Source organism: Neophocaena asiaeorientalis, unplaced genomic scaffold, assembly GCF_003031525.2.
Source record: "Neophocaena asiaeorientalis asiaeorientalis breed wild unplaced genomic scaffold, Neophocaena_asiaeorientalis_V1.1 scaffold30, whole genome shotgun sequence".
NCBI lineage: Eukaryota > Metazoa > Chordata > Mammalia > Artiodactyla > Phocoenidae > Neophocaena > Neophocaena asiaeorientalis.
Window position 1 is genome coordinate 17,369,771 of NW_020174923.1, and position 12,220 is coordinate 17,381,990.

At 60.2% G+C, this 12,220-nt stretch overlaps 1 protein-coding gene across 1 annotated transcript in view; it reads right to left on the bottom strand.

The window, feature by feature from the left end:
- ADAM11 (ADAM metallopeptidase domain 11) overlaps positions 1-12,220 on the bottom strand; it is a 20,005-nt gene that overhangs the window by 4,747 nt on the left and 3,038 nt on the right. The window contains exons 2-11 of the mRNA XM_024760779.1: positions 11,791-11,986; positions 3,422-3,498; positions 3,207-3,273; positions 2,120-2,205; positions 1,963-2,038; positions 1,510-1,576; positions 1,374-1,441; positions 956-1,030; positions 804-875; positions 437-603 (exon numbers count right to left, since the gene is read on the bottom strand). Of these exons, the coding sequence (XP_024616547.1) occupies positions 437-603; positions 804-875; positions 956-1,030; positions 1,374-1,441; positions 1,510-1,576; positions 1,963-2,038; positions 2,120-2,205; positions 3,207-3,273; positions 3,422-3,498; positions 11,791-11,986 (951 nt within the window). The remainder of the gene's footprint in view (positions 1-436; positions 604-803; positions 876-955; positions 1,031-1,373; positions 1,442-1,509; positions 1,577-1,962; positions 2,039-2,119; positions 2,206-3,206; positions 3,274-3,421; positions 3,499-11,790; positions 11,987-12,220) is intronic.

The following is a 12,220-nucleotide window of genomic DNA, read 5'->3' on the forward strand; positions in this document are numbered from 1 at the left end:
GAGGTGATGTCTGCCCTTCATGTCAGTCTGTGTGACCTCAGGCAATCCCCTTCCCTTTGGATTCATTTGCCCTTAAGCCAAATGAGGGATTCCTAATAGATCATTTCTAACTGCAAGGACCTTTTATCAGATTTTTTCTTACTAGGGCATTGGAAGGGATGCCCTGAGGAAGGGATGCTGGGACCATTTGAAAGGGGAAGAGGGGACGAAGGGGAGGTTATGGGCAGAGGAAGACCACGGGTGGTAGGGGAAAGGGGCCTGAGCCTAAGATGCAGGGGAAGATGCCCAGCCACTGCTGCAAATGGCTGGGAGTAGGTACAAGGGGAGCCCAGTCCCCACACCCTGCCAGCGTGCCTGGCCCAGAGCCACGTTCAGTAACCCTGTGCACCGCAGCTACCAGCAGAGGCTGGCAGGGATCATGGGGCGAGGGACTCACGAGAAGAGGTGGGTGGCATCACTGCGCTCAGGCAGGCCCTCCCGCCGGTAGACCATGAGCCGGGCCAGGGTCTCCAGGAGGTCATCCTGCACCTGGATCTTGTCCCCATCCGCCCACGTTTCCATGGCAACCAGCACGATGCGGGTATTCAGCTGTTCCTTGTACATCTGGGCCGGGAGGGGAGAAGATGAGGAGGGGGCTGGAGGGTGGGAGTGGGTGTGGGGGAACAGGGCCGGAGGAAGGTCTCAATCTGTCCCTCCAGGAAGTGGGGGTCAGAGGCTGACGGTGCCCTTGAGAGCTCACCCTGAGGATGCATGCGGTGGCGTGGGGGGTGGGAGGAGAGGAAAGGGAAGGGAGGGCTGCTCACCACATCTGCCAGGTTCACCACGGACTTGGCAAAGTTGCTGGTGAGGACCACCGACTGTCGCATCTGCTCAAACTGGGAGAGAAGAGAGTGGGCGGAGGGCCAGTCTGCTTCCAGCCCCTCCTCCCAAAGTTACTCCCAGCCTGGGACTGTACCAGCTGGTGGTCGTTGATCACAATCAGCTCCACATACTTGGTCTCACTGTGCACTGTAGGGTGGCCCCGGCGGACCTGGCGGGGGGGAGGTGGGCACTTGGAATCAGTCCCCTCCATGCCTGGCATCGTGGCCAAGCCACAGACAGGCTCAAGGAGGGGCTGGACTCCAGCCAGAGACAGTGTCGGTTCCCCACTGGTGCAGGTCCCATCCAGCCTTGGTACCAGGGCAGGCAGCCTCGGTTTGCCTAGACACTAGGGGTAGGGCCTAGGGTGGGCGCTTCCTGCCAGAGGTGGTTCCCTGGCTTCCAGCCACATCAGTCTGAGCCCTCCTTTGCCCCAGCTATGGATGGGGGTGACCTCCTGCTCCCGGCCACAGCCTCAGGCCTCTGCAGCAGGAGGTCTGTGCGGGCCCCCATACCTGCCTTTTCCTTCTCAGCCTTGGTCGGTTCGGAGAAGCAGAATGGGCAGGGGCAGCAAACAGGCAGCCTGGGGGGAGGGTGCCGGTGAGGGGGGCACAGTCGAACCCCTCCCTAGCCCCATTTTCCCTCCCTTACCTGGTTCCCTGCATCCGAGGGGGGCTGGGAGGAGAGGGGTCCGGTAAATGAGGTGGGGAAGGGGTCCCTGCAATGAGGGGATATTAGTTCTTGGGGAGGCCGACCAGATCTGCTCTGAGCCCAGTTGCGGGGGAACATCTCCAGCCCTTCCCCCCACCCCACCCCAGGGTGACCCAGAACTGGCCAGAGCTCCCATGTCGGATCTGATCTCCCAGATGCTCAGATTCCGGGGTCAAGACCTGGGGGCACCCTGAGAGACAGGGGCAAAGGACACTGGAGCCTGATGGGAGGTTACTTGGGGGACAGAGGGGACATTGGAGCTGGGGGCACGGGGGAGGGCAGTGAGGCTGAGGTTACCAAGGCAGGAGGATGAGGAGGCAGCAGTGGCCACTGCAGTGACAGCCATTGGGACGAGCGTGGCAGGGCTGTCAGAGGGGCCAGGGAGGGGCTCACCTGGAGGGTTTCCCGAGGCCTGGCCACCTCGTGGGGCTCCATGATGTAGGTGAAGTTCCCGTCAGAGAAGACCCCGCTGCAGTGAGAGAGACGCAGCTCCCCACCGTCCCCAGGGCTGGAGGCTCATCCCGGCCGCCCAGCCCCTCCCCATACTCACTGCAGCCCCTGGCAGGTGGAGAGGGCAGCAAAGGAGTTGGGGTTCCCTCGGAGCCTCCCCTGGTAGTAGCAGTGGTCTCCAGCCCCCTGGGGGAGCAGAGAGCGTGAGTGGACATGCTCCCTTCCCCGCATGAAGGCAGGAGGACGGGTGAGGGCCGCTGAAGCTGCCCCGTGTGCAGGGCTGCGGTCCCTGGATACACCTGGGGATCTGGAGCCCGGCTCTGCTCTGGCTCTGCTCCTAATTTGCTGTTTCACCTTCGGCAAGTTCCTAGCCCTCTCTGGGCCTGCTTTACCTCACCTACAACGTGAGGACTTCGGGGCACATCAGTGGCTCTTAACCATGAGTTGGGGCTGGTACAGGGATCGCAGACTCATTTGAGAAGAATAGCTGACGTTCATATAGCACCTACTGGGTGCCAGGCACCATTCTAAGCACTTACCACGGATCAGCTCACTTAATCAGATGAAAGCTATGGACTCACCCCCAACACACACACACCATTCCACACGCGGTGTGTTCACAGACGCCACAGCCTCTGTGGACCACCCCTGGACGCATGGTCTGTGGCTGAGGAAATGTGAGCAGCGTGTGTCCTCCTGGCCAGGCTCACAGGTCAGAGGGGACGAGCACCCCCTCCCCTCTGCTTCCTGCAGAATTACTGGTGCTCCAGTTACTGAACAGTCTGGAGGGGGAGGGCCGAGGCTATATATAGACACCCATTCATCTTTGCTTGCACCCCTGGGCCTTCAGGGCTGGGACCCTGGGGTCCCAGGCAGCCCGGAATTCCCAGGGCCTTGGTGCTGAGCAAGACGGGTGTTGCCCCAACCGCCCCCTGCCAGAAGATTCTGGGCGTGGAGCAGTGGGGGGTCCTGGAATGTCTCCATGCTGGCAGACAGGCTGGCTGGGGGGTCAGCCCTCTGGAGCTGGGCGAGGGGAGCTGAGGGCTCCATGCCATTCGACAGGCCACCCCGACTCCAATCCTGGAGGAGCCAGGCCCAACCCGAGTGTAGAATATACCCCAGACCCCATCTCCACCGGCCACCTGTCCCTTCATACCACCTCCCCATCCCCTTCCAAAGGCACTCACGGTGCTGTGCTGGGTGGGCCCCTCCCGGCCGAAGTGGCGCTCCACATATTGCGAAGAGAGAAGGTGACTGGAACAGACAGAGAGGGCAGGAGGAAGGAGCGGGTCACAGTGGGGCTGGGTCCTGTTTGGGTCCCACCACAGCTCAGATCCAGGTGCCCTGCCCCAGCCAGCCTGCCCACCTGCTGCCCTTCCCCCAGACTCAAGGCCACACTCACTGGTTCAGCTCCAGGTCCAGAGTGAAGTTTGAATTGAAGGCTGGGATGACGAAACTCACCTGGGCCAGGTGGACGGTCTGAGAGAAAGTGGGGGAAGGCAGAAGGGGAGTCAACCTGGGGAGGCCTGAAGGTGGGAACTGGGGGGACTGGCCAAACCCCAGTAAGGGGAGTAGCCCTGGGGAGGGGATGGCCCAGTCCCAGCAGCTGTGGGTACCATTGATCTAGGGGGAAGATGCTTTCCTCCAAGACCCTGTTCCTTTCCTGGGGGGAGGGGCAGGAGCACGCATCCCGGGGCACAGGCCTCCCGGCTCTCTGGGTGCCAGCCCACCCTCTCTGCTGTGGCCCTGGGGCCAGTCTACGGTAGGGATGGGCAGGGGCAGCTCAGCCTGCCCACTGCCTCACGCCAGGCCCTCCCTGCTGCTGGCAGGGCCACGCTCACCCACAGGTGAACTAAAGGGAGGCCCCGAGAAGTATCACGGGAAAAAGGCAAACAGGAGATGGGGTGCAGCGTGACCCCAGGGCCCTGCTGAAGCAGGCCTCTCCCTTCCTGTCCCCCTACCTTGGCCCTGGCCTCAACTTATGGAGGAGGCCTCGTACGCTGCAGACAGGGGTGGAATGGGTTAGAAATGATTGCAGGGCTCCTGGAAGCTGGGATGATGGGCAAATGCCATCCTGTCAGGGGGAAAGAACGTGGCTCCTCTACCCCCAAGTCCATTGCCCTCTGCCTCGCCCAAAGCAGCTCATCTTTGATATTTCAATCCCATGGTTAATTTTTAAACACGGAAGTTTTCCTGATAAATTTTTCAGAGGGGCCTTTGCAGTGGGGCTGGGAGGCTCCAGGTTGTCATGGCAACGTACCAGGCCTGAGCAAGATGGCTGCCCTCCCAGGCCTGGGTGCCCAGCTACTGTAGCGGGTGCGGATTCCAGACCTGACGCTAGGTGTCTGGAGGGAAAGCGACCCCAAGAGAAGAAGGGGCAGGAGAGTCTGGGCTGAGGAGAAGTCAGCCTTCTCGGCTCCCACGTCCCCAGCCCAAGCCTCAGGTCTTACAAAAGATCTCAAAGCACAGGAAGGGCCTGAGAGGGGCTGGAGCCTTCTGTTCATCCCCATCCGTTTAAGGAGACTGAAATCCAGATTCCCAGATGAGGGGCCCACCACTGGGCTGTACAGATGTGAGGAAGTTTGTTGGCTGCCTTTCTTTCGGGGGGAGCAGGTTACAAGATGGAGGGGAGCCCCGATGTCACAAAATTCCACAGCCTGGTGCAAGTCGGCTTCCTGATCAGCCACCTAGATTTCTAATCTTCATGAGCGCTTGTATGCGCCAGGCACTGTTCTAAATACTTTACAAGTATCATCGTATTTGATCTTCACTACAACCCAATGGGATAGATACTAATGTTATCCTCATCTAACATATGGGGAAACTGAGGCACAGAGAGGTTAACTAACATGCCCATGGTCGTAAGGCTAAGAAGTGGTAGAGCTGGGATTCAAGCCTAGGGAATCAGCTTCTAGGGCCTTCTCCCCTCAACGGTGAGGTAAGATGGAAACGGCCCAGTGTCCATGAGAGGCCCTGGGAGTCAGGGTGAGGTAGGCAGCCCTCTGAGGCCCAAAGACACTGACTCACCCCACCCCAGGCTGACCGAGGCTCCAAGCTCCATCCTGAGCCCCTAGAGCATCAACCAGATTTGAAAAAGAAAGTCAAAGACAAGGAGTCACTGCTTCCCTCTCCCCACCTTGGTCTGGACCACCCCTGCCCCTGGGCCTCGACCAGCTCTGTCCCCAATACCCTAACTCCTTGGTCTGGACCATCCCTGCCCTCCCTCTCCCCTCCTGGACTTGGACTATCTCTGCTTTCCCCACCCACCCCTGTCTGGACCACCCCTGCCCTCCATCTCCCCTCCTGGGCTTGGACTATCTCTGCCTTCCCCACCCATCCCTGTCTGGACCACCTCTGCCCTCTCTTGCCCTCAGGTCTGTTCCTGCTTGTTCTTTCTGGCCCCCACTGACAAGCCTCTATCCCGGCCCCTATGCTGGCCACCCAGGAGAGCAGCCTGTCCAGGCCCCTTGCCTTGATTCCGCTCTCTAAAGTTGGTGGCCTCAGGGATAATCCAGCAACCTCTCTGAGCCTCAGATTTTCCCACTGAAAATGGTAAGATGAGCCCAGATGCAAGGCTGCAAGGTTGCCTTGTGTGGCAGAGGTTGTCCTGGGCCTGGAGGATTCTGGAAGAGTCGACCCTGGTGCTTGCAGAATCTCCCCCACTCAGAAAGTCAGTGAGCTAACCCATCTGGCCTCCCCACTCTCTGTGCAGACCAAGCTGACCCCAACTCCGGGTAAAGCCCGGACCGATGCGGGAGCAGACACCAGGTGGCTTTTGTCCCCACCACTTCCTGCAGCCTGCTAAGGCCTCATCCCTCTCCTTACCTGGCAAGGCCTAACTGTGGGGCTGGGAGGCCCCCTTCTCCAGCGGGACACAGGGGTCAGGCCAGGTAGGATCCTGGGGCAGTGCAAGGGCAGCTGCTGGGACTGGGAGGCAAGCCCAGGAGGGGTTGGGGGAACCACCAAAGGCTATGGGAAGAAGAGGACGGAAAGTAGATAATGGGGCACGTTTGCCTAACCTGGCCCGATGCAGGGGCACTGGGGAGGGGACACCCCCTGTCTGCAGGAAGAGAAAGATCAGGCAAAGCCACCTCAGTCTGCAGGCCCTCTGTACCCCAGGCGCCCGGGTAGGGGGTTCCTGCTGGCACCAGTCTTAACCTCCCCCCACCAACCCACACACTCCCAGCCAAGCTTTCAGCCCATGTTCTATCAAATCCAAACTGCTCCTGGCCTGCATCCTACCAGACCTGTCCCTGACCTCTCTCGCTATCCCTCAGTCCCTCCCTCGGGAGCCCCTTCTGTCCCCTACTGCTGCCCTCCTTTGCGCCCAGCTCAGCGCTGCTGGTGACCGGCCGACCGGGCCTCCACCCTGTGCCCCGTGCTTGCCTCTCGCTCCCCGGCCACTGGCTCTCACGTGCTCAGGCTCATTCGATCTCAACCTGCCCGGGCAGTCTGGTGCTCATTTTATAAACGCCAGGGAGGGACACTTGGAGGTGACTGGCCCAGGGCCACGCTTGGGAGACACTGGGTCGAGGCTCACCCTCGGGCCGGAGTTCCTGTCTCTCATGGCCGCTGTGACCACCTGGCTGCGGTGACCTCACCCTCCCCTGTCGCCAGCTGGTCCACTCTCCAGGCACCTGCTTGCCCCCCACCAGATATGAGTGTGGAGGCAAGGAGGCAAAATCCCCGCTGAAGTCCCAGAATCACAAATACAGATGCCAGGCCTCCACCCCAGACCTACAGAATCACAGTCTCGGGAAGGGAGCCTAAAGATCTTTCGGGTTCCCAAACACCCCAGAAAGTTTGAACATCCAGGCGCTACCCCGCAAACAGTTACCCTGAATCCCTCCTCCCAAGCGTCCATCTCCTCCCAGGACCTTCTCCTCACCCTCGTCTGCGACCACAGGGCGTGCACCCACCCACCCCACCTGACAGGGCTTCGGCCCCTCTCTATCCCTGGGACCTAGGGCACATCGATTTCTTTGGTCACTGATTCAATTCTTCACAGGGGCGGCCTTTAGTCCCCTGGGGTTCGGGCTACACCCACCTTTTTCCTTGCCCAGGGGCTCAACACTTATGTTGAAGGAAAGGCATCAGAAGGCCCGAGTGAGCTGCTTACCCTCTCTGAGCCTCAGTTTCCCCACTGGTAAAATGATGCTGTCATGGGGACTAAATGAAAGCCCTTTTAAATGTGTTTTTCTCACAAGGATTAGTAATATAATAATCAATGAAAAAGGAAGTGTAAATGTTCCAGCTGAACAGGGCTTTGAGGCACTGGAGAAACCGCTTGGGCTGGTGGTGGCAGAGGGGGAGGAGCCAGAGAGGCAGGAGCCCCACCTGGGAGAAATCCCTGCCTTCCCAGCCCTGGTCCCCCAGGATGCACCGAGCCTGCACTTTTCGGCAGGACAGCGGGAGTCCCAGATAGTGAGAACAGTTGGACCAACTTCCGATAATGGGATTTGACCTAAATGCTTGAGGACAGAGGGACTCCTTACAGGGTCATTAGTCTCTCTGGGGACAGACTCTGGGCAGCTGGGTCCCTCCAGGCAGCCAGGAGGGGTGCTTTGGTGAGGCCAAGCCCACAGGCTGGAGTCTGGCTGGGGAGGGCTCAAGACTCCTGCCACGTTGCCTCTCCCCCAACCCTGCACGGAGTCTGACAGGTAACCCCAAATGCCCTGGCTCCTGTTCCTGACACCCAGCCCTCCTGCCACACCTGGCCCCGGACACTCAGGAGGCCAGATGTTGAACATCTGCTCCTGCCGGATCCCAGGCAGGACACCTGCCACCCATCATCTCCTCTAATCCTCACAGCAGCCTGGGCGAAGTAGAGACTTACTGTTACCCCCACCTCATGGATGGGGAAGGTGGGGTTCAGAAGGCTTGCCAGGCCACTCAGTCAGAAGCAGGGGAGCCAGGACCCACTGAGGCTGTCCCGCGCCAAAGCCACAGGTACAGCCTTTCAAATGGAAGCTGAGCTTCCTGCATGAACTCTCCCTCTGCCCAACCTCATGGCAGGGCTCGTTCAGGGCCCACCCTGGAGCAAGCTGGGCCCAGCACAAATCCTTCCAGCCACCAGCCCCCTCCCAGGAACCCCCTCCTGCCTCTGATCCCAGGTCAGAGCTGTGACCTTGGCCCAGGTCAGGTACTAGGGCTCCAGGCACAGGCCCTGTGGCTTCCTGCCCGTGACTGCCATCTTGCAAGGGGCTGGGGACTGAGCCTTGCCTAACTGCCCCCCACTCCTCCTCAGCAAGAAAACGCAGACACCACAGCACACGCCCTCGGTTAAGGGCTTTCAGGTGGCAAATGCTGGTCTGGGCAGCTCTCACAGGAGCTCAACCCAGTTACTGAGGTCCCCTCTGCCAGCTGACTCCTGGGCCTGGGACCCTCCACGCCCCCGTTCACTAACTCACATCCTGCCCTCTCCTTGGTTCTGAAGGAGGCTGGGTTTTTCAGGGGGAGGCACAACCTGCACAGCCGCTTCGTGTGGATTAGAAAAAGGGTCCCTTCAGAATACATGCAGCCTCACGAGTCCTCCGATTCATTCAGCCCACTGGCCCAGGCACCCTTGTGCAGTGAACACTGAGGCCCTGCTTGTTCTTCCGCCTCACACCCAGCTGCAGGCTCCCTGTGAGCCCAGGTTTCTACACTTCCAGAAGCTCCCCGACCTCTCGGCCTCAGGCCTAGCCTGTTTCCAAACTGGACAGAAGTGAGATGTTGAGAGCCGTGGCAAGGAGGGCAGAGTCCCCTGGGCCTTTCTTTGCTGTACCCTTGCGCGAGGGGCCGGCATGCACTGGCTAAGAGGGCTGCCCTGAAAATCAAGCTTGACCATGCTGCTTAAGTGCTGAGTGACCTGGGGTAGTTACTTCACCTCTTTGTGCCTGTTTCCCCATCTGTGAAATGGGAATAATAATAGCCCCACCTCCTGGAGTTGTGATGCGGATGAAATAAATTAATAACATAGAAAGGTAGAACAGTGCCTGTCCCATTGAGGGCCCAGTAAATTGTAATTTCTCTAGCTTCGAACTCCTTCCTGGACTGCTTCGCTCTCCCTGGTCCCCCCCCTCACAAAAGCCAGGAGTCTTTCCCCATCACTACCTCCTGGCAGTGGGTGGGTCTGAGATCAATGTTCTCATCATCCTGATTTGAGGGATCTGGGCTCAGAAAGGTGCTGGCCCAAGGCCAGAGCAGGTGAGCACCCTGGTTCCCACCATCCCAGCCCTGCCGGCCAGCATGTGCCCCCAAACTTGTCACATGACCCACAGCAGATGGAGATCTTGCTGCTGACCCAAGACCTTGTTTGGCCTGAGATCCCAAATGGGTGCAAGAACTTCAGACAAAACCACACGGCAGCAGGGTGGGACACTTCCTGTGGGGACATTGGGCTCAGCGCTGCACGGGCTCCACCATCGGCCCCTGAGGTTCTGAGGCCAGAAGTGCTCCAGGGAGAAATGCCAAGTGGGAGCTAGAGGGGCCTCCTTCCGGTCAGGTGGGAATATTCTGGACATGTCTTTGTCTCCCTTGGCCTTCCTCCACCTTGTGCTGGGCTTGGGGCGGGGGGGGGGGGGGTGGGGGGGGGGGGGGGAGGGGGAGGGGGGGGGAGGGGGAGGGGGGGGGAGGGGGAGGGGGGGGGAGGGGGAGGGGGGGGGGGGGGGAGGTTGGGAAATGCCCCCCCACCCCCACCCCCCGTGCCAAAACCCAGAGAGTGCCTGGAGGCAGAATGGCACTGTGGGAAGAGCCCTGCTCTTGGAGAAAATCACCCCACTGATTGAGATCTCATTGACTTTGGGCAAGTTACTTAATCTCTCTGAGCGCAGTTTGCTCGTCTGCAAAATGGGCAGACAAAAGTTACCCGCCTGACGGAGCTGTAAGAATTCCACCCCAGGGAAAATGGTGTACAGACAAGTCAGGACAATGAGTGAGCCTCATCGGGAGGCCGCAGGGAGGTCCCAGGGAAGGCTCAGTCCCAGGGAGATCCCCGCTGGAAGCGACCGTGACCACTGCCCCACAGCTCCACAGAAGCTCCACTCCCACCCTCCAGACACCCGGTTGGGCTTATTCAGACTTGGTCACTCACACACTGTAACACATGCACACATGCCACCCACTCACCCAGCAGAGACACACCCAGAGAGACTCCCCCATCCTCTGCATACTCAACCCATCCAGTCCCAGCGCACCGATCCCCATCTCCCCACCATCACAGGTACCACCATACCTCAGACTCCTGCCCCCACTCTTTCTCTTCAGGAAGGACTAAGCTGAAGGAGCACCCCCTCTTCATCCTTCCCTGGCCCCCCGGCTTTCCCTCATCCCTGTCCTCTGACCCCACTGTGGTACCACCCCATCCTCCAATCTGGACATCCCCTAAGACACCAGTCAGACTCCCAGCAGCCAGGAACAGCAGCCAACTCCCAGCCAACACAGGCTTGGGGTGCACGGTTCACAGGTAGGGGGCCACCAAGGAAGAAAGTCAGACCAAGGGCCAAACCCAGCCAGGACACCCTATCCCTGGCCCTGGGACCATCCCTACTGCCCATCTATCACCTGCCAGGGAGCCTGGGCAGGCTCCCAAGGCAGCCTCCACCCCCTTCCCCTTCCTCCCAGCCCACCTCCCCCCACCCCTCCCCATCTTCACCAGGCCTGCCCGCTCAGGACCATTAACTACCCCTCCCCCACTCAACACTGCCCTGAGTGATGGTCCATCTATTATGCATGCCGCCTTCCTGCTCCATTCCATTCCCCCGAGTACCCCCGCCCCCCCCCCCACCCGGCAACGCCACAGCCCCCTCCACCCCCCCAAGGGCTTTTAACCAAGTACATTAGGCAGGGCCAGAAGCCAGTCTGACAGATGTCCGCAATGTTAGCCTCCGTTTCCCTGCTTCCTCCCTCAGCCCAGCCCAATTTACCTCCCACCACTCCCAGCTGCCCAAACTTCCCAGACCTTGATTGTACTCCTCTGAGTCTCTCTCCTCCTCCTATTTCTGCCAGGCCTTTGCTGTCCTGCCCTCGCCGACCCCTTGGCCTGGCTAACTTTCAGCTTCCAGCTCCTGGAGAGCCTAGGCATGCTGAATGAATATTCCATCTGGGTGATTATTATCCACATGATATTAATTAATTATTAATTGCAATTAATCTCCTTCATTCCCAACCTTCCTCAGGGAGGCAGGGGGCGCCTGGCAGCTGAAAGGGACAGCAGGTGAGTGGAGTGGGCATTTGTGAGTGAGCTTGGGGGTGAGCTTGGGGCCTCGAACATTTTCCCAAGGCCCACCCACAGCGAGAACAGAAAGGAGAACAACAATTCGATCAGGGCACAGGGGGAAACTGAGGCAGAAGCAAGCACTAAGCTGGTCCCCAAAAAACCCACTGAGGGTGGCTGTGGCGGGCACCCAGCAGCCCTAACCCCTGACTGGCCTCTTAGCTGCTTCTTCCTGCCTCTCACTGCCCTCCCCAAGCCCCATCTGGTGTAGGACGGCTTGCTTTGGCAGGAGAGGGGGCTGGTGGAAAGCTGACCAAAGCTGGACTGAGCCCTGGACCTTCTGGGTCCGCTGAGGGCAGGGGATCCACACCCTGATGGGAGGGGGCCTGGAGAGGGGCAGGTGTGTGCTCCCACTAGTGGGCTCCAGCACCCCCTTGGTAGCCCATTGTACAGAAGGGGAAGCTGCAGGAGCTGGGTGCTGGGGAGGCAGGCGCCCAAGCCCTGGCTGCCCCGTGGTCTCCCCTGGGCTCTAAGGCCTGCTCCAGCCCCCTGGCCTCACTGCCGGCCCCACTCACCGGGCCACCAGGAGGCTCCTGGCGGACCCTGGTGTCCAACTGCTGCTTTCGGACCTCTCCCCCGGAACTCTCCCCCACCAGACGGCTGGGCTCTGTGACCTCCGGGTCTTCCGGGCCCCCCAACGGGGGAGAGACCCTCCAGCGCAGAGCTCCGGCGGAACCCCGGGTCCCCACACCTGGGGAGAAAAGGGCATAGCTGCAGACAGATGCCCACCATGGGGCAAGAGACGGGAATGGGGTGGGTACGGCACGCCCATCCCCCACTCTGATGTGGCCCCTGGAACCCTGGGGGGATCTGGGTGGGAGGATCTGCTGCCCTGCCGAGGCAAGAACCCGATGGGGAGGGGGCCAGGAGCTGCACTCCAGCCCGACCGTCACGACTGCCCCCCCACCAAAGCCTCAGAGACCTGCAGAGTCCGCCGGCCGGCGG